General features: G+C 40.4%; 1 protein-coding gene across 3 annotated transcripts in view; it reads left to right on the top strand.

Moving 5' to 3' along the window:
- Positions 1–19526, top strand: part of SRBD1 (S1 RNA binding domain 1) — a 192153-nt gene extending 172627 nt beyond the window's left edge. For all 3 annotated transcript variants that reach the window (XM_077749285.1, XM_077749284.1, XM_077749286.1), the window contains exons 20-21: positions 14911–15095; positions 18637–19526. In XM_077749285.1, coding sequence (XP_077605411.1) covers positions 14911–15095; positions 18637–18926 — 475 coding nt within the window. In that variant the 3' untranslated portion in view covers positions 18927–19526. The remainder of the gene's footprint in view (positions 1–14910; positions 15096–18636) is intronic.
- The last annotated feature ends 323 nt before the right edge of the window (positions 19527–19849 follow it).

The raw sequence follows: 19849 nt of genomic DNA, 5'->3' as shown, positions 1-19849 counted from the left end.
AGTAGCCTTGTCTCTCAGGAGGAGGATGCTTATGGACTATTTCATGGGGAGTTGTTTTCTACATGAAGTTCAACTTCGGACCTTTAAAATCTAGCAACAGAACAGCTTATCCAATTAAGCTTACCATCCGCATTATCCACCTTGGAGCTATGATAGTCATTTCTGGCTTTCAAGCATCCTTAGTACAGATGTCACTCAACATAGGTAGCTCATACTTTCATATAGTGTTACAGAAGCATCTTCCCAGGGAAGAAAAGCTCATAAAGGTTATGGTTAGGTCATCACTGGTTTGACATCAGTTCTGTAAAAGTAAGTTCTATGGCAGTCAAGTTCATTTTTAGTTACATCAGAAAACCAGTAGGAATGTAAGAATTGACTTTCATGCTCCCCTACCATAATGTCACTCCCCGAAATACACCAAGATGTATTAAGTCTTTTTACTTCTGTATTCATGATATTCTCTCTCACATAATATTTTAGAATCATGATACTTTTTAATCAAACTTAGTCATTTAGTGGTTCTTTAAAAAGTCTACTTTTTAAACTATTTTAATTATTTATATTTCTTTTTCAAAGTTTTATTTTATCAGTTTTATTTACATGTAGGGATTCTCTGTCAAATATTAAAGTGATGTGTTGTGTGAGCTGAAACTTTTCCTAGTTTGTTTACCTTTTTTATCTTCTTATGGTGCTATTTTGTTTTTGAAATATGAATGTTTAGATTTTTTTTGCTTTTATGCAAATTGGTATTCCCTTCAGATAACTAATCTCTAAGATTGATACAATATTTCCTATACTTTTTTCATATTCTTTTTGGTTTTGGTTTTTATTCTGAATTGTATTGTTGATGATTTTATTTATTATTTGGAATGTACAGAGCACTTGTGGTGGGGCCTGAAGAATATAAAAATGAAAAGAAGCGCTTCATACTCTCAAGGAACCTACCAAAGTAGAATAAGACTTCTCACAAATAACCATAATAGAGGTCAATAGTCAGTGCCCTTTGTGAAACACAAAGCTCATGGGACAGAGAGGTCATTTCCCAATGGGATTGTCTTGTAAGGGCAAGGGTGACTTGAGGCCCTTCGGTTTGAGAAACTGAAAGGATGAACCACCATCACTTGAGATGAGGAAGACCGTGGTTGGAGCAAGGTTTGGGAAAAGACTTGGAGTTGGGTTTCCGGCACGTCAGGTTTGAGGCATCAAGTAGGTAGTTGGATGCATGAATCTAGAGCGTGGAAGAGCAGACTGGGCTGAGGATACAAATTTAAGACTCCTGTGTTTATACAGGTCCTTAAAGCCCTGAGAAAAGAAGAAACTACCACAGGGTGACCGAAGTTTAGTTCTTTGGCTTCTCTTTTCCCCATTCCCTCCATTAACAGTTTCTACTTTATCCTCCTGTGTCTGTGGTGTTCATGTTATTTTTGCCATTCATACCCAGTTACTGTCTTTTACACCCTTCATTCAGGATGTCACACAACTGTATTGGCTTGTCCTTTTATTATTTTTTTTAATTATTTATTTTTTTAAGCAGATACCACACCCAGTGGAGCCCCAAGCGGGGCTTAAAGTCATGACTCTGAGTTCATGACCTGAGCTGAGACTAAGACTTGGATGCTTAACCAACTGAGCCATCTGGGCACCCCATTGGTTCTCCTTTTAAAATATACCCCAGGTCTGACCACTTCTCACCAGTTCTCGTGCTGTCATCTTTGTCTCAGTCACCTTCATCTCCAGCTGGCTTACTGCAGTGAGTCTAACTGGCCTCCCTGCTTCTACCACTGTGCATCTGGATAGTCTAAGCACAACAGACAACTGGATCCTTTTAACATGTGGATCAGAGTGTGTCACTCTTCGGCATAAAACCCTGCCCTCGCTTCCGGTTTCACTCAGAATTCAGGCCAAGTCCCTATAGTAGCCTTCCAATGCCTTTGTGACCCAGGCTCCTATTTTTCCCTCCCTTGCTCATTCTGCTCTAGCCATGCTGGCCTCCTTGCTCTCCCTTGAACATGCTAAGCCTGCTCCCACATTAGGACCTTCACACTGTCTGGTCAACCCTCTTCCTGGAACACTTTCCCTCCAGATATCTGCACAGCTAACTACTTTACCTCCTTTACCTCACCAAGACTTTGCTCACATGCCACCTTGTCAACAAGGCCTACCCTGACTACCCTACTTAAATCTGGAAGCCCTTACCCATAGCCTGGTAATTCTGAAAGCCCTTACCCATAAGCCTGGTAATTCTGAGCCCCATGACTCTATACTTTCTCTTTTTCCCCACAGCACTTATCACCTTTGTCGTACCTTATAACTTATGTATTATACTGGTTGTGTATGGTCCATCTCCCTGAGAGCGGGGATCTTTGAATATATTCCAAGATTGCTGAACAGTACCGGGAATACAGCAGGCACTCAGAAGGTATATGTTTAATGAGTGAATAATGCCTCAGTACTAGTCTCGTCTCGAGTAGGAAAAAGATAATAGTGCCATTAGCCATTCATTATGCGACAAGAGAGGAGGACCAAGCCCTTTTGTTTATTTGTTGTTTGTGTGCAGGGCTGGTGAGGATGGATGGGAAGTAAGAGATATAAAGGGAGGGAAAAAGAGGATACAAGTTTCAGTTTTAGATAATGTTGAGTTTGAGTTGCTAAAATATTCATAAGAACCTCTTTTGCAAGCAAATGGAAAGGTAGAGCTAGAGTTTAGGAGAAGGGCCTGGACTAGACATGTTGACTCAGGATTGAAATTATCAGTGGAGAGGCAAGAGATAAGGAGTCATGTGAGTGGAGGCACTCATCCAAGGAAGCATGTAGAGCCAAAGGAGGAGGTGGCTAAGGTCAAAAACTTGAAGAATAGCTACATTTAGAGGGCCAGAGGAAGAAGAGAAGTCAGAGAAGATAGAATATAAAAACAAAAGTCATGAAAGGTCAGCAAGTTGATGGTGTCACATATGGCAGAATGGGTAAGTGCTTTAAGAATGTGACAATCAGGGAGTCATTAGATGGGATATTAACTTCAGAAGAGTGGCAGGGAAAGAAGCCAATGTGTAAGAGACTGGGGAAAAGCAAGCAGTGAGGATTAGAGGCAGATAATTCTTCTGAGAAGTTTGGCAGTGAAAAGAAGGAGCCATGTAATGGAAGTCCGGGAAGAGGAAAGATAAAAGGTGGTTGCTGCTTATAGCTTTTAGGGAACATAGAATGAGGAAACCACAGCTATAATACATCTGTGGCCAAAACGAGAGGATTAAGTAGTAGAGACATGAAAGATACCAGAGTCCGTCATAAAATTTTATAAAGCTAAAATACCTTGTTCATTTAGCTGTCACTCCCCACTCACCATCCCTACCTTTAGAGGTGAGACAACTACAATGCAGAGAGGTCAAGAGTCCTTAATAGCAGCCTGTGAGGAGTAAGAGTGGGGAGAGAAACAGAATCACGAGATGGAGGGGTAGTTTAGGGAAGTATGGATTAGGATGAGTAAAGATATGGAGACATCTAAGGAAGGGGATTTGAAGATAGCTTTGAATCTTTCAGTGAAGTAGGAAGTAATGGAGTAAATGTGAGAAGAACCTGAAACAAGTAAAAGAGATTTAGAACAGAATGGCTTCAAAGGATAACCAAAGGAAGATCTATCTGTAGTAATAGTAGGTTTCTTAATCCCCTGTTCCACTTAAATCTTCTGTAATAGGGATACTGTATGGTTTTGTTTTCCCATTGGCATTTCCGAAAAACCTGGCATTATTCCTTACCCTCTCTCTGTTACTTAAAAGTATCTTCTAGCAGAGGTGGGTACATCTCTAGGATGAATATGCTATTCCTGCTCTACACCCCATTCCTCCCCTAAAATGAGAAGGTACCAAATGTGGTCACTATCAAGTTGCTTCTTTTGAAATGCCCTCCTTCTAAAAGACATAACGGAAGGGAATTCTTTTAATGCAGCATTCAGGAAACATATCTGCAGCAGAACAGCATAAAATTCTACAGACTCTATGTGAAGAATTCATTTCCTACAGATCCCTTAATAAAATAAATAGGCAAAGTTTCCTTTAATGGAGGAGGTAATGTTTTCTCCAGAGGAAAGGCAGAGTCTAATTTCAGCTATGTGATGATAGAGAATAACAGTCAAATCCAGCATATTCCAGATACTCATTTCTTTTTCTTTTCCTTAGGAAGCACGTATACCATGTCTTGTTACTTTTCTGTGCTAAACGTATATCATCTTTAAGGATATGATATCCCTAATCTGAATGATCATTATGGATGTGTGTATGATTATATTTACATGTATGGTTACATTTAAATTAGGATCTAAACTAGCTTTTTAATTGTGACCTAGTTAAGAGATCAGGCTTTGGAGCTAGTTAAAAGCTTAGGATTTGAAGTGTCATAGATCTGGCTCACATCTTGGTTCTATAAGCTGAGTTGTTAGTTTAGGCAGATTACTTCACCCATCTGAGATTCTGTATACCTTAAAAAGTGGGAATAATAATACACCAACCTCATAAGATTGCTGTGAGGTCAACAAGATAGTATTTCTAAAGTGCCTGATAATGAGGGAAATACTCAGTGAATGTTTATTATTTTTATTGGACTATTAACTATTCCCCAAACCTGACCTGAGCTATATTTCCCTGTCTCCAACACTTTAAACCTCTCTTTTCGTCATTCTACTGATTGAAATCCTTAAAGACCTAGCCCAGATGTCACCTCCTGTATGAAATCCTACCAAGATACCCTTCTCTGGAAATGAGCTCTTTCTCCTGTATACAGCTTCTGTGCTTCACAAAGTCTGCTTACTAATTATTGCCCTGTGTTACAGCTGTTTGTAAGTTTTATCCTACCTTGGCTAAAAATGAAACAAATGAAATGTCTAGCTTTACTTCAACCCATATATTTTTTCTCTAGGCTAAAGTGGCTGAGGTTAATGCAGTTGCATAAGCAAAATTGTTGATAGAACATCTAGAGCATCCTTTCTGCAAGTGCCTATCCCACAGGTTGAGTAACATTTCAGAGTCCCCTATGGATTGAAGGCATTTGCAGACCTCCACAAATTGAAACCCATGCCTTCACAGAGCGGTGTGTCCAGCGCCTTCCTAGATTTTACAGACTAGAAGACAGAGACAGACCTTGACAGAAGATGACTTACCATTTTCTGTGATCATCCAGAAATTGTCACGCTGTCCTCATGTGTGAGTGATTTAATTGTGTTGGTGACATGGGCCACAAGGAAAATTGCTGCTATATTATGAGGAGAATAAAGTCTAGAAACACCCTTTTTAGGGGTTGTCACTACCCCCATGCCTCTTCTTTTTGGCCTTAACATTTGGGTTGGTCAAGAGAGCCAAAGACAACTATCTGATTTCTCCTTTTTCGTAATAGGGTACTAGAAGGTAGAGCTCTGTGCTGCAGATGATGCTGATTTGTTTGTGTTGCAGGGAGACCTGGCACTGTCCCAAAGAATGTCCTGCATTGAGAATTTGATTCACTTCAGATAGTTAACCTTGAAAGTTGTGATGTTCTTGACTTAACTGGAAAAAATTCAGAAAATTAATGTCAAGACTGTCACTTGGCACTCATTTTGATAAAGTATTAGCTAGTATTTAATTGTTATTTCCATTTGGGCCATTAGGGAGACATTGCAAAAGAGTAGTTTCGGAAGTGGGTAGTAGTCTGCATAGCAGGAATGTGACATGCAGCGCCATTCTGATGGACTGGGCAGATATGTATCAGGGAATGATTTGTGTCAGTAGCTGTACCGTGCCGTATTAGCACTGTCATTTCCTTGATTACTACCAAAGCACCTATTTCTGACACTTACAATCAGTGCTGCAAAGTACGTTTTCAGAGGGTAGACAACTGTCAATTTAAAATCCAGGCCTGGGATAGGAGTAATCATGTAACTTGACACAATATTTACTTGGGGATGGCGGGGGTATCTTCTATACAAAAACCCAGTAATGTTTATTCTTAATTTACTAAAAACTTGCATCAGGTTTTTAAGACCAGAAGTTGGTTAAAGGGTATAAACTTTCGGATATGAATAAGTCCTGGAGATCTAGTATATAGCATGGTGATTATACCTAACAATATTGTATTATGTACTTGAAAGTTGGTAAGTGAATAGATCTCAAATGTTCTTACACCAAAAAGAAATGGTAAAGGGCTCCTGGGTGGCTCAGTCTGTTGAGTATCTAACTCTTGATTTTGGCTCAGGTCATGATCCCAGGGTTGTGGAATCGAGCCCTACCTTGGGGTCCATGTTAGTCGTGGAGTCTGCTTAAGATTCTGTCTCTCTCTACCTCTGCCCTTCCCCTGCTCTCACACTCTCTCTCTAAAAAATAAGTAAATACATAAATAAGAGGGAAAAAAAGAAATGGTAATTGTGTGACCTGATGGAGTTGCCATGGTGGTAATCATTTTACAGTTATATAAGTATCAGGTCAACTGGTTGTATCCCTTAAACTTACACGGTGTTGGATGTCACTTATGTCTTAATAAAGCTATGGGGGGAAGAGTAGAATTCAGCCAACAGATACACAGGAATCTGTGATGAGATGAATGGATAAAGGATCCCAGTGAGTGCTCCTGGCCCAAAAGCAGTTGGGGACGAGGGTTTGGGGAGGCCTTGTAGAGGCCCTGCCTTGCTCCCTGCCATGGAGCTACAGTAAGTCAAGCCAGACAGTGACAAGAGGCCCAGACTGAAGACCTTTAACGAGCGAGCACGTCTTAGTCTCTGTTTCTTTCCCATTCCCATTCCCATTCAAGGATTTAGCATCCAGAACTGCTCTTTTAGAATTCTTTTCAGAGGCCTCATCACATTCTTCCCAAACTTAGCTCCCTGCCCAGCAAGGAAAGACATCTTTTGGCTAACAAGCAGCTGTAATGCAGGGAGTTTAGCTTATTATTTTAAAACAAAACAAGAAACAGCAGCATTAGAGCAGTGACATTCACAGATGTGATGTACTTGGTTTTGACTGTGAGCAGCCCAGAAGGCACAGGGCTTGAGGTGATTTGTAACTTCTCTGAGCGGTATGTCACTCAGCCGGTGCATCCTCCACCTTCACCAAGGCCTTCCTCTGTGCTCGCGTGCCAGGGAACTTCTGCAATGATGAAAACACGTTTCTGTGTGGGAAACCTGCCTGAAAAGAAACCCAGCGACAAATAAATGCAGTAAAATAAGTGTAGATTAGGTAAACAGATGTAAGAACTTATTTGCAAATTTGAAAGGTCTTACATTTTTCTGGACTTGCCTCACAAGAGTTGGCAGTATCGGGACATGAAAATTAAGACAGAGTCATTGCTGACTTCTGACAAGTGATCCCTTAGCGTGTGTGTCAGCGGTTACCCCGCATGAGTTCGTGGGGACCTGTGGGACACAGCGGAAGTCGGCCTCTTCGGAGGGACATGCAGCATCGTAAGAGGGTGGCCAAACCCAGACTATAAAGACAATAAGTGGACGGGTTGTAAAAGTGGCTTTAGGTTTTCTTTTTTCTTTTTTCTTTCTTTTTCTTTTTTCTTCTTGTTAATAGTTTAAACCCCAAAACATCAGATGTAATTCCCAGGAAGTAACATTTATCACATTTTTGAAAGGGCCTTCACAAAAGAGCCGGTAAAATAGAACCTACCCATTTGACAACCAGATGACCAGGCTGTGGGCTCTGAGGAATGGACCGTCATGTCTCCTGCCCTACTTTCTGTCCCAGTGCACACCGCCTCGAAGTTTCAGGCGCGGCTGGTAGAGGGGACCAGGAAGTTGAAGAGTCTGAGACAGTACCCAACTTTCCCCTGGCTCTGCCTGGAAGTAGTACAGTACCAGACTGCCTGGGTTCACATCATGCCTGTTTGCTCTGATTTAGTCTCCCTTTCCTCGGTTTTCTTGTCTGTTCAATGAGGAAAAGCACAGTACCTGTCTCATGGGATTACATGAGTTAATATATCTAGAATTCTTAGCACCTGGAGCAGAGTAAGCTATTGTTGTTGCTGTTTTCTTTACATTTATTTATTTATTTACTTATTTATTTAGGTAATCCCTACAACCCAATGTGAGGCTCGAACCCTTGACCCCAAGATCAAGAGTCCCATGCTCTTCCGACTGAGCCAGCCAGTTGCCCCTTATTGCTGTTATTTTTGTTGGGATTGAGGCGGGGCTGTCAAGCTGAGCCAGAAAAGAAAAGGAGGGATGTGGCTTACAATCATTGGTCTCCCAGGAAGAAATTGTTCTACCATGTGATCTGGCGATAATTTGGGTCATTAAACATCGTTAATTAACGTGAACACTGGGTCTTGGCACTAAAGAAAACACTGTGGTTTCTCTGCTGCGATTTTGGAGCAGCCTGTTAGCACCTAGTGGAGGAGGAGTGGCAGGGACTTGCCAGCCAGCCACAACATCGTGCTTGCTTCACACTCTGTCATCTCCAAAGTATTGGCCCTCTCCTTCTCTCCTCTTCAGGCTTAGATCACTCAGTCTGGAGCCTGAAACTCAGTAGGGTATTGATCTAGTCTCCCATTATCTCCCTCCTCCCTTTCCTGTCCCCAGTCTCGCTATGGATTTTAACTTTAGCCAGCCTTCTAACTCTCTGTGGGACCAAAAGCAAATTACTTTGACCTCAATTGCACACTCTTTAAATGGAATAAAAATGGCTCTACCCAGTCAGAGGACAACTAGGGGTTTTATGGAAATGACAGATGTTTAGCATTTTCAAGTTCCTTGAAAGGAGGATTCTTTGACAGTACCAAATTCATAGGGAAAAGGCTGCTTTCTCAAGGAGGAAAGGCCTTACCCTAATACCTGAGCTTTATCCCCTAGTAGTGCCGGAGCTATTTAATTTCAGTCCTTCCATCACTAGCCTGTATGGTTTTGAGTACTACTTTTTTTATTTGCTCTCTTCTTTCAAATATTCACAGGCTGTAATCCACATTATGGCTTTACAGCCAGTAAATTAAATTATATGAATTCTAAACACAGTGTTTTTGAGCTGTAGAGAGTCTACAGCCTTTGAAACCACTAACTTAATTTTGTTCAACTCTTACTGAGTAACTTAAAAAGAGCCAAACTTTTTCCTTTTGAATTTGGTTTGAAAGAAAATAATAAATTGTTCCCAGGCACTGGTCCTGGGTGCCAAAGTTTACCAGCGATCTAAATCTTCTGTCTGCATTGAATATTCCCCAAAGTAAAGGGTTAAGGAGTGTTAATGAAGAGGTGATATATGACAGTGTTTACCTTACCTACATCCTTGTGGTCTCAGATGTGTGACTTCGGGCAGATCACTTAATCTCTCAGAGTCTTGATTCCCTTATCTGCAACTCTATATCCACAATAAATGTTTGAGAGAATTAAATGAAATCATCTTTATTGAGCACTTTCAAAAGTGTGTTTATCTGCAAGTAAAATCATACTTCTTGAAGAGCAGATTAAGTGGAAGATTATTTATTCTGACGTACCGTCACTGCTTAAAATTAGACTTCATAAGCTCCTTCCAGGCAGTCTCTGTTATCGTCTTTCATAGTCTTCTTCCACAGTAAATAAATACTTAATGAAGAAAGCTGAATATGCTTTTCTAACTTACTTTTCAGATGCTTCAAAATGCTTCAGCATTTTGTCACATTCCTTTGAAGAGCTGTGTGTGTGTGTGTGTGTGTGTGTGTTTGTGTTTAAAACAACCAGACTCAATGGAAAGAGGATGATTAAGCTGAGTAATATAGGATTATTGGGTTTTCTCTGGTTCATTTTATTGGAGAGGAGATGCTGTTGTTTTAAAAAATGTAAGAAAATTTTCCTTTGTCACTTGTAAGTTTATATCTAAGGCAATTCCTATAACAGATTCTAGAGCTCCTTAGAGCAATAATCACATCACTTCAGTGCATGATGCCTTCCTGTTTTTATATACTCCTACCCGTTTGGAAATTAGATAGATAGATAGATAGATAGATAGATAGATAGATAGATAGATAGATAGATAGATATAAAATTATAGTTTTAATTATATTATCATCTCACAGTATACCATAACCTAACAGGTGGTTGCGAAATAGGAAGAGCCACATAAAAGTCAATACTGCTTATTCTTTGTGACATTGGTTATTATTTCACCGATCTTAGATGTTTTGTTTGATGCAACTGTGTAAGCACCTGGGCATTTTTTTAATAAAGCTATACTAAATTGCTAAAATAAAATAAAACAGCTTTCTAAGGATCTGTTGTCTACATACAATCAGTGCAGCATGTATGCCGTATCCAGTTTCTGTGCACGTAGACCAGATCTTTGAAAAAGAAGGAAACATTTGAAGTTCTTCAGGATTTAGAAGCAGGTAATAGTCAGATGCTTATAAACCATGTCTTTTGGAAGACAAACTGCTTCTTAATCTGCGACAGCTCCTTTTCAATTCCTCTTGTTTTGGTTTTAGTTCTGCTCTTCATAGATGCAGCGGTGCGATTAGATGCTCGCGTGCATTTAGATGATGGGGTGCATTTACATGCAAGAGGTGCTCCAAAGAGGCTCCAGCTGGTGCTGAGCCAGCGCCACTGAAGACATCCTGGCTGGCGCCTGGATAGCCCCACACCACCTAGAACTCTGCTCTTAGAGAAAGTCTGTAAGGGCTTTCAGAACAACTCCGTGATCGTTTCTTGAAAGGGTTACATCTTAAAAGTTGATCTGCAGGCTTCAAAAGCCAGTTAGCCGTAAGCTCTAGTGAAAAAGGGCTTGCTGTAAGCTTCTGTGGTTGATGCCATGCTAAGAAAAGCCACTGAAACATTGTCTTCACTTACCTACCAGCTTCTGTGGTACAGGGGGTTGTTCTGTGGGCCTCTCTCTAAATGCACGCTACTTGAATTTACCGTCACTTGTGCATTTTGCACCAGCATGCAGATGCGGCTCCCCATAGGTGGTGTGACAGGAGTGACCAGCCTTTCTGTTTGGCCACAATGGAATTTATAGCTAGTCTTTAATATTAAGAGTGGTAGATTTGAAAAAATACGTATCGAACCTGTGGTTTTGGGCATAACAAATTATTTCTGAACTTTCCTTTGTGTCCCACCACTTACTCTACAGTCATAGTTAAGAAGGCCGGGTTTTCTCGTAGTGTACAAGCTCTTTTGAGATCACTGAACGTCTCCCTGAATTACAGATTACGACCTGCTCTGTCTGTACCCACTCACTGACAAAATGACCGTGCTCTTGCATTTAATGTTTTGTTTGCCGATATAATTGCGACTGAGTAAAATGAGTGGATCAAAACAAACCAGTACCAAAGTCTCTTGGAAGTGTTGAGAGTGGACAGACAACGTCAGGCCCTCAGCCCTTGCAGCCCGGCTCTTTGAGGAATTGTGAATCCTGTGTGTTGGGCCCGCACAGCACATGCCAAGATCAGGTTGGTTTTAAAGTGACGGGCTTGCGTCACCACGGTTCTCCTGTGCTCTATGGAGTGCTGCCGTCCTTTAATGTCATGACGTCAGTTCCGGGCTCCTAACCTGAATGGATATATCTGAAGTCTTATGAATCTCGAGAATTTCTTATTCTTTGGGGAAAATCTTACGAAGATTAACTCTGTGAGACGAAAACCCTTGAGTTTGTAACAAGTTTCTGTTGAAAATATCAGGGACATTAGGTTATATAAGCATTCTGCTTGAAAAACAAGCATCATCTCTGCTGCAAGGTCTGCATTTTAACTTTGTGCAGATGTGCGCTAAAAGAACATGATGTGCTTATTTGTTGCATTTATGCTACTTTCTTACTTAAAGTAAGATGGATGAAATTACATATTAAATAAAAACAGCAGCTCCGACTGCAGTCCTTAGTAAACTAAAAAAGCCTTCCAGAGCCAGGGGAGAAAATGACACTATGACTTTTAATAACTCGTTGACTTCTGAGGGAATTGTCTACATAAATGGATGTATGTAATAATTTCTGTGTGGGATTTATCAGCATTAGCTGTCTCATGTGTAAAACTAATCTGCCATTAAATCATGTTGGTGAAATGTTACCAGAAGTATTATGTTTAAATCTTAACCAAACATATCCCTTATTTTGATATGACTGCAGTTATAAACAGACACGTGCTGATATGTATGGCATGAAACTCCAGTGAGTTTGGCTGTGTGGCCTTGGGCAAATCATTTAACGTCCCTGAACCTTAGTTTTTCTTTTCTGGCTGATAAGACACCTAACTTCTAGGATTATTGTCAAGATTAAATGAACACATCTATCGAGCACTAGCGTAATTCCCAGCACTTACTTAGTACATGTTTATCTTCATTCTGCGTTCCAGGTGTGACAAAGTGCAGTATATTTTTATGTGGTATTTTTGAGGCAGAAAGTGCTGGGTATTGAGCATTACATTCTACCCCATTGTAAAATGAAATTTTGTATTACATGTTACTTACCGCACTCAACTCCAGGGTGAAAATTCAGAATGTGTAGAATGAATTTTTCTTAGGCTATTTAAAGAACACATGTTTATTGAATGATTACCAAGTGTAAAGCATCGTTTCCTACCATTTACAGTCGAATGTATTTGAAATCCAGGAAGGGAGCGGTCAATCTGAATGCTATAGTCCCAGTTCATTTTATAGTCTCTCCGAGCCCTTTGTTTGTCATTTTCCTCCTCCCCCACCCCCCAAACCTGTTGTAACTTTAAGAAAGTTTTCAAAATAAAGTAGCATTTGACTTTGTTCCATAGTCATTTAAAAATAGGATTGATCGATGTGAAGCCTTAGCCAGGAGCACCATTTGGTACTTTTTTATTGATTTCAGTTACCAGTGCCCTCAGGCTTCTGGTGTGAGAATGAAAATGATATATGAAATATGCACCCAGGTTAAACAGACCAATTTTCTTCTTACATCTGCAACCACTATAAAGAGAATTCTTTATATTATGGAAGTGGCTTTGGAAGCAGTTTAGCCTCACGTGCACGCGTGCACACACACAACACACACACAACCTTAAGACTCCAAGCAGCCTCCTAAGCCAGTGTTTTGGTTATTGAGGCCATGACTTGTACAGTGCTTTGGAAATTTTCTGCCATCTAGTTACTTTTATTAATTATAAAATGCCACTCAAAGTTATAGATTTATAGCCCATGAATATGCTTTGGCATTTTAATGGTTGATTATAAGTCAGAATCTTGAGGATTTGAAAGACGTTCTCCTAAGTAGCTAGTTGCAGGCCAGTCAAGCCAAGAGGATAAATACCGGGGAAGCCTGCTCAGCAGGGCAGGCATCATTTAGAAAGTTGTGCAGAAAAGCTGGCCGTGGGCAGAAGTTGCCATGTGTCATCTGTCCCGTCAGTCAGCTTCAGCAGCTGTTCCCTGTCCCCAGGGCCCTGATGTGCTACCGCCTATCCAACAGCACTAACAGATACTGGCTGCCTCTCTGGTGGGCTGGAGAAGCCATGCACGCACACATACAGTGTATGTCTCACTGGCCACAAGTTTGGACAGAAGCTCATTTCTGAAAAGAGAGACCAAGCACCAATTCCTTAGTCTTTCACTAGACCACTAACCAAGATATATCCTCAAGAGAGGTAGTTGGATTTTGAAGAATCTCTCTGTATTTCAACAAAAATATAGCATATAGCTATGGAAGTATAGGAAGATTGCACATTTGACCCCAAAGAGATGCCCTCAGTGAGAGATGAGAGAGCTTTCTCCACCAGATGCCAGATGATGAGTATTGCATGATCACTGACGAGGCTTTTCTGGTTGAACACAACAATGCAAAAGACTAGAAATGACAGGCATTCCTTTTGTGATAATGCAGCACCCAGCCAAATGGGATACATCCCAAGTCTGATTATAGACAAGCCTCCAACCGTTTTCTTTTTCCCTCCCTGTGTTCCAGAGACATCCTTAGAGGAAAGGATTTGAGGGCATTAGTATCACTATCTGTCTGATTACTGTGTTGACATTTTTAAAGTGCCATTAATCATAGGAAATGGAACTTAATGATGTCGAAAAATACCCAGCCAAGAACTGTCAAGAAAGTAAGCTACAGCCCAGTATTTGGATGAAACTGAAGGGGGTAATTCCTTAACCCTTTGTTTTTTTCTTAAGTATTACTGAGCTCGGAAGCTAAGTAATTAAGAGGCCACAAGCAAGGGAATGGTAAACATAGCAAAGGGAAATTGAGAAAGGCAGATATTTTTATTTTGTAAATACTGCAACTATAATTTATACAGTATATGAAGATAATATTCATCTTAGGATTATGTAATTGAGGTCTTACTTGCTTCTACCCCTTCCATTTTGTGAGAAAGTTACTTTTTCTTTTTGATATCCTCTCCCATATTTTTTTCTGTGGACTCTGAATATTTAATATACTTGATATAACCTATTCCATGGGAAGTTTTACTGGCAATGAGATTTGAGAATTAGGAGGCTGACCATATACCTGCACAGGAGACACTGCCCTCCGGGAGCCCCAAAAGTACAAAGTCATGACATGGCACATGAAAAAATAATTCATTTGTCAAAAGCTGGCAGTGCTTACTGGATATTTTGCTGGATTTTTATATCATCAGTTCATTGTTTGCCTATTAGCTAATTTAAATTCATGTAAGGGTTCCTAACTCAACTTCAGGAAACATGAGGTAAACAGAGGTATCTTTACTTAGAAAATCTGTATGATACTGAACTCCAATAAATGTTACACTGTAAAGTGTTTCTGGTCCTGATTTTGAGCAGGTGCTTCATTGGGAAACAGCACAAGAACCTAAATCTGTTGCCTCCTTTTTTTTTTCCAAGATAAATCATTCATCATAGCATGGGAGATGTTCAGACAAGACCGATTGATTGGTTGATTAATGGTGCATGGATCTGAGATGAATGAATTTTAGGGTGACCTGTTTGAAAACTAAGTACTATTTGGAAAATAAGTCCTGTTATTAATAAGCGTTGGGCCTTTTTTGTCCCTGCAGGTTTTTGTCCTTCATCAGAGGGACACTGTGTGAGATTGGAAAGCCTGAAATGGAGCAAAAAATAAATGCATTCCTTGAAAAGGAGGGCATAGAGAAAATTGCAGAAAGTTTGCAAACAACGGTTCACACCTTACAGGTCATCATAGATGGTCTCAGCCAACCCGAGAGCTTTGACTTTCGAACAGGTAAATAACTAAACTTAAATAACAGCACCTTTCATTTGTGTAGCTCATATGATCTCCCATGGCCCTCACAACAGACCTCCTGCCATGGGAAAAAACGGATCTTATTCTCCATTCTGTGCGTGTGAGAACTAAAGCATAGTGACCTTTCTTCAAAGTCACTATGTTAGTTTCCAGAGCCAAAGCTAGAAGCCCGGTGTCCTGACTCCTTATCCCATGCTGATTTTCCATCAAGCTAGACTTAAATGCATCATACACACTGGCTGCTCTGTGCATGGAGGCACACAGTTTTCATAATCCATTTGTAAACTGTTATCTTGTAGGAGCCAGAAGTCCAAGGTAAGGCATTCAGTTTATAAACTAAAAAGTGAATCTTCTTCCTAAATTAGAGCCTTCCAAGTTCCTGAATTCTGTGTCAGCAAACACGTTGGACAAATAAGATACTATCTCTCTGTTGATTTCCCTTCTAATTAAAAGTGCTCTTAGCTTTCAGCATAGGTAGATGGTGAGGGAAGTATAGCAGCCATAGTTGTTGAGAGCAATGACCCGATGAAAACGAATTAAGGTATCAAGTGACCTACTTCCTAAGGAAATTTGAAGAGGAAGCACTGAGATTTAAATGAATCTGTACTCGTCTCATAACCAGTTTTAGAACACCATGTTTAGGGCTTCACTCTTTTCAGTGAGTTAGGCTCTGTTGAGGGTGTTAGACATGCTTCTTTGAAAAGGTTTAAAGGAGTTTAAAAACACACCCAATGAGGGGTGCCTGGCTGGCTCAGTCGGAAAAGCATGTGATTCTTATCTCAGGGTTGTGAGTTCGAGCCCCATGTTGAGTGTAGAGATTACTAAAACATAAATAAACTTAAAAAAAAAAAAAAAGAAAACCCGCCCAGTAAGTTATACTATTCCCTCAACTTTTCTGTAAGTCAGAAATTACCTTTTTTTTTTTTTTTTTTAAGGAGAAAAAGTGCACGGTAAGATCTATGACGAAAATGTAGGAGTAGGAGCCCCTAGGTAGGCCATCCAAAGTGGATGTTTCAGTAGACAGATCCATCTTCATTTGGAGGCCTGATATCCTTGTATGTGAATTCCCTGGGTGGTGTTTAGCAGGAGACCAGGGGGAGCAGCGGTTCTCAAACCCAGTGGCATACAAGGGTGGTATGCCTAGGACCACCATGCTAGAAGACTGGGAAATATGCTGTCTTTAGCTGCAGACCTCCTGCACGGGGCTTTCTTGTCCATCTTCATTTTTCTGCCTTGGTGTTGATTGCTCCATTATCCCAGTTACACTGTAGACTCAGAGCAAAGATCAACATTCATTTTTTATATGGTTTAATTAAACAACTGACTGCTAAGTAGAGGTCCTCACCTTGGCGTGCCCTTAGTGCGCAGAAACACAGATGCACCTGGGCTCCGGACCGAGCCTACCAGTTACTGCAGTGTTTTATCACTGTGACAAGTGAAATTTCAAATAAGTCTCTTTTAAAAAACTTACTTTGGAATTGACCTTCGCCCTAGTGTAAGTCACAATTTTCAAAATGTCTGAAAGCTTTTATTTTAATACTAAAAGTATCCCCAAGGGGGAAGGCAAACAGTCATACTTGTGAAGGGGCAAATAGTATTTTAGATATTTCCTCATTACGGTATTTTTAAATGGTACATCTTTTCTTTTCTCCATTTTCTCCTTCCTTCCTTGATGCCGCATTCTTTCCCTGCACTCATCCTGTCTTCTGTTCTCTCAGTGGCATGATCAGTTCTATTTTTATTAACACTCTGGTCCCTAGTTAGTTCCCATAATAGGGTTTGTCAGAAGCAGCCCAGTGACAGCAGACTAGATATGTCGCCTTGGCAGTCAAAGTGTTAACGTTTGCCTGGTATATGGAGGATTTTCTGTTTCTCAGTGGCCCGGGCTGTCTTCAGGACCATGTTCAGTTGTTCCTGACTCTGATTTTCCATGCAAAATTAAACTAAGCAGCTGATCAGGAACCCTTGGGGAATCTGTAGCAGCTGGGCCTCTGTAAGAATAAAGCATTTCCAAGCACAAAAACAATGCCAAGAGACCTCAAGACCATCCTACCTCTGCCCCTGATCAGTGACTCAGTTTCATTTTGCTTTGACACTGCCTCTGCCCCGTGTGATATTACATTACAACAGGTTTCTTGCTTCTGGAATCTGCTACTTCGGTGGCAGGGAAAATTCTAAAGAATCAATTTGTTTTTGCATATTCCTTTTTTATGAGGAAAATGAGATTTGAGTTTAAAGAGGGCTTTTGTCTTTTACAGGAAAAAGGTGAATTAAAAAAGACAAACTTGATTTCAGGATGGTTGGACTGGGGGAGGGGAACCAAGAGGTGGCCAGTTGTTAGTACAACTGTAAAGGATAGCTTTAACAAGTAATCAGGATCAAGCCAACAGCTGTGGAGGAAAAGGAAGTGGGACGGGTGGAGGGAAAATGAGGCCTTGGTAAAAGGAGATCCAAGCATAGAATGTTCTTTGTTATTAGAATCAACATTCAGTAATCCTAGGAAAGGGGGCCAAGAAGAGCATGGGAAAATGGAATCCACAGATAACCCAAAAGCCCCATTTAGACTTTTAGTTCTACCCTTCTCCCTCCTAAAACCTCTGTTGTTTTTGTTTTGTTTTTACTAGAGCCATGATTCCTTGGCATGCTTAATACCCACTTTTGGGGAAGATGGTGTTAACAAACAGAGAAGTGTACCCTGGGGCGAACAAAAAAAGAGGGCTGTCAGGAACTTGAGAGCAGAGACCTGTGTGTCTTCATCTTTGTAGCTCTAGCACCCAGCAGAGTGCGTGGATAGGAGACCATACTAGTTGCTGATAAATGTTTGATGAAATGAATTGAATTGAAGGAGGAGAAAGAAGATTAGGTACTGCCTGATCTGGGTTTCTGAGCCACAGATAATCAAGAATCTATTAAGTTTTGATTGGGTAAATATATTCAAAATGGATGGAAATTGATTCCTGAATTCCAAGTTCATGGAGGGAAATGTGAGAAGAAAGCATTTTAACTTCATCCACATTTGAGCAAAAGTGGATGTACTTTCTACCACCTGTAAACAGCTTGAGAATTCAGGAACTCGGGGAGAGACTCCCCATCTTCTGTCTGGGAAGATCTTGCTTTTCTCAGTGTGTGTGGTTTGGCCTTGTGTATTCATTGAGCAAAGATATTTTCTCATCACTTCCTCATAAAAAGGAACACAAGACCCTCTACTCTTCTCAGTCCTTGTGTGCACTGCTAATGTTTGCATGTCAGCAAGATAGAGTTTGAAGAGAAGAAAGTGTTCAGGTGAGTGCTCCTGACTGTTCCCACTATGTGAATGCTGCTTCTCCAGTTGAGATAGAGATACATCTTCCCTGAAGTTCGGCCTGGGTTTCGGCTCCTTTTGTGGCCCCTCTCAGTGCTTAGTACCGGTCCAGCATATAACTGATACGTGGTAAATTCTTACTTACTAATGCATAATTATGTCTAGGAAGTACAATGCTTACTATTTACACTGTCTTTTTTTCCTCCCCTTTCCTTGTAGATTTTGATAAACCTGATTTCAAGAGAAGCATAGTCTGCTTGGAAGACTTGCAGGTTGGGACAGTTCTTACAGGCAAAGTCGAGAATGCCACTCTGTTCGGAATTTTTGTAGATATAGGAGTGGGGAGATCAGGGCTGATTCCCATACGAAATGTAACAGAAGCAAAACTGTCTAAGACAAAGAAGAGAAGGAGTCTTGGACTGGGCCCTGGAGAAAGAGTGGAAGTCCAAGTACTCAACATTGATATCCCCCGATCTAGGATTACTCTGGACCTCATTCGGGTGTTGTGAGTGTCTCACTAAAATTCAAATACTGATTTTATTTCCTCGTTTCTACAGATGGGCAAGAATAAGTCAGATGTCTGTGAATTCTAGGTAGTAAATGAGAAGGAATTCAGTCAATATCAGAAGTATTTTTCAAACACTTTCCTTATTTTTCCTTCTGAATAAATAGAAAACTAATAGCTCAATTTCTTTTCCCCGTAAAGAAAACAACTAATAGACATCCTTATGTGTCTTTACTTAGTAATGGTTTTCTGACCCAAATTTTATTTTTTGTACTTCTTCTTTGACTTCTTTTACATTTTGTATCACAGATCATTTCATTTCTACTTGCCAGCTTGCCTTGCTGGACTTGTATGGAATTACTTTCTTCATCTGAACTGTACCATGTTTCTTGACGCAGTAGGACGGGCAGTGTTTAGCCCTCCCTTTTTACAGATTTTTAAAAATCAGGACTTTTGGACTTCATTCATGATTTTCTCTTGCCAAGCAAATAAAAAATAGGCCAACTGGATCCTGATGTGTTCGTAACCATCAAGTGAATGACTCAGAACATTTCTGAGAAGGATATATGTATTGATCCCTCCAATAAAGTTCTGTGGCTAGTGACCTTGTTTTTTGTTATATTAATTCAGTGAATGACCTAGGAGTCCATCTTGATGAAAGATATGGCACATATGGGAAGCCTCTGGAAATTGGAAGAATGGCATTCAGTTTGACTTTGCTTAGCACGGAAGAGTATATATTCTTTCTTAAGCATTCAGATGAAACTTCTAAGGGGGAAAGAAACGGCCTTCCTAAAGATGGACTATAGATCAGGTGTGAAGGGGCAAGAAAAACAAATAAATAAAGCAAGTGACTCTTAATTCCATTTTTGTTTAGTGGAGATGGTAAGTAGTAGCATGACTGTTCAGGGTCAAAATTATTTAAAT

This window comes from Crocuta crocuta, unplaced genomic scaffold (assembly GCF_008692635.1).
Source record: "Crocuta crocuta isolate KB4526 unplaced genomic scaffold, BGI_CrCroc_1.0 scaffold118, whole genome shotgun sequence".
In the NCBI taxonomy this organism is placed as follows: Eukaryota; Metazoa; Chordata; class Mammalia; order Carnivora; family Hyaenidae; genus Crocuta; species Crocuta crocuta.
This window is presented reverse-complemented; position numbering and strand designations above follow the sequence as displayed.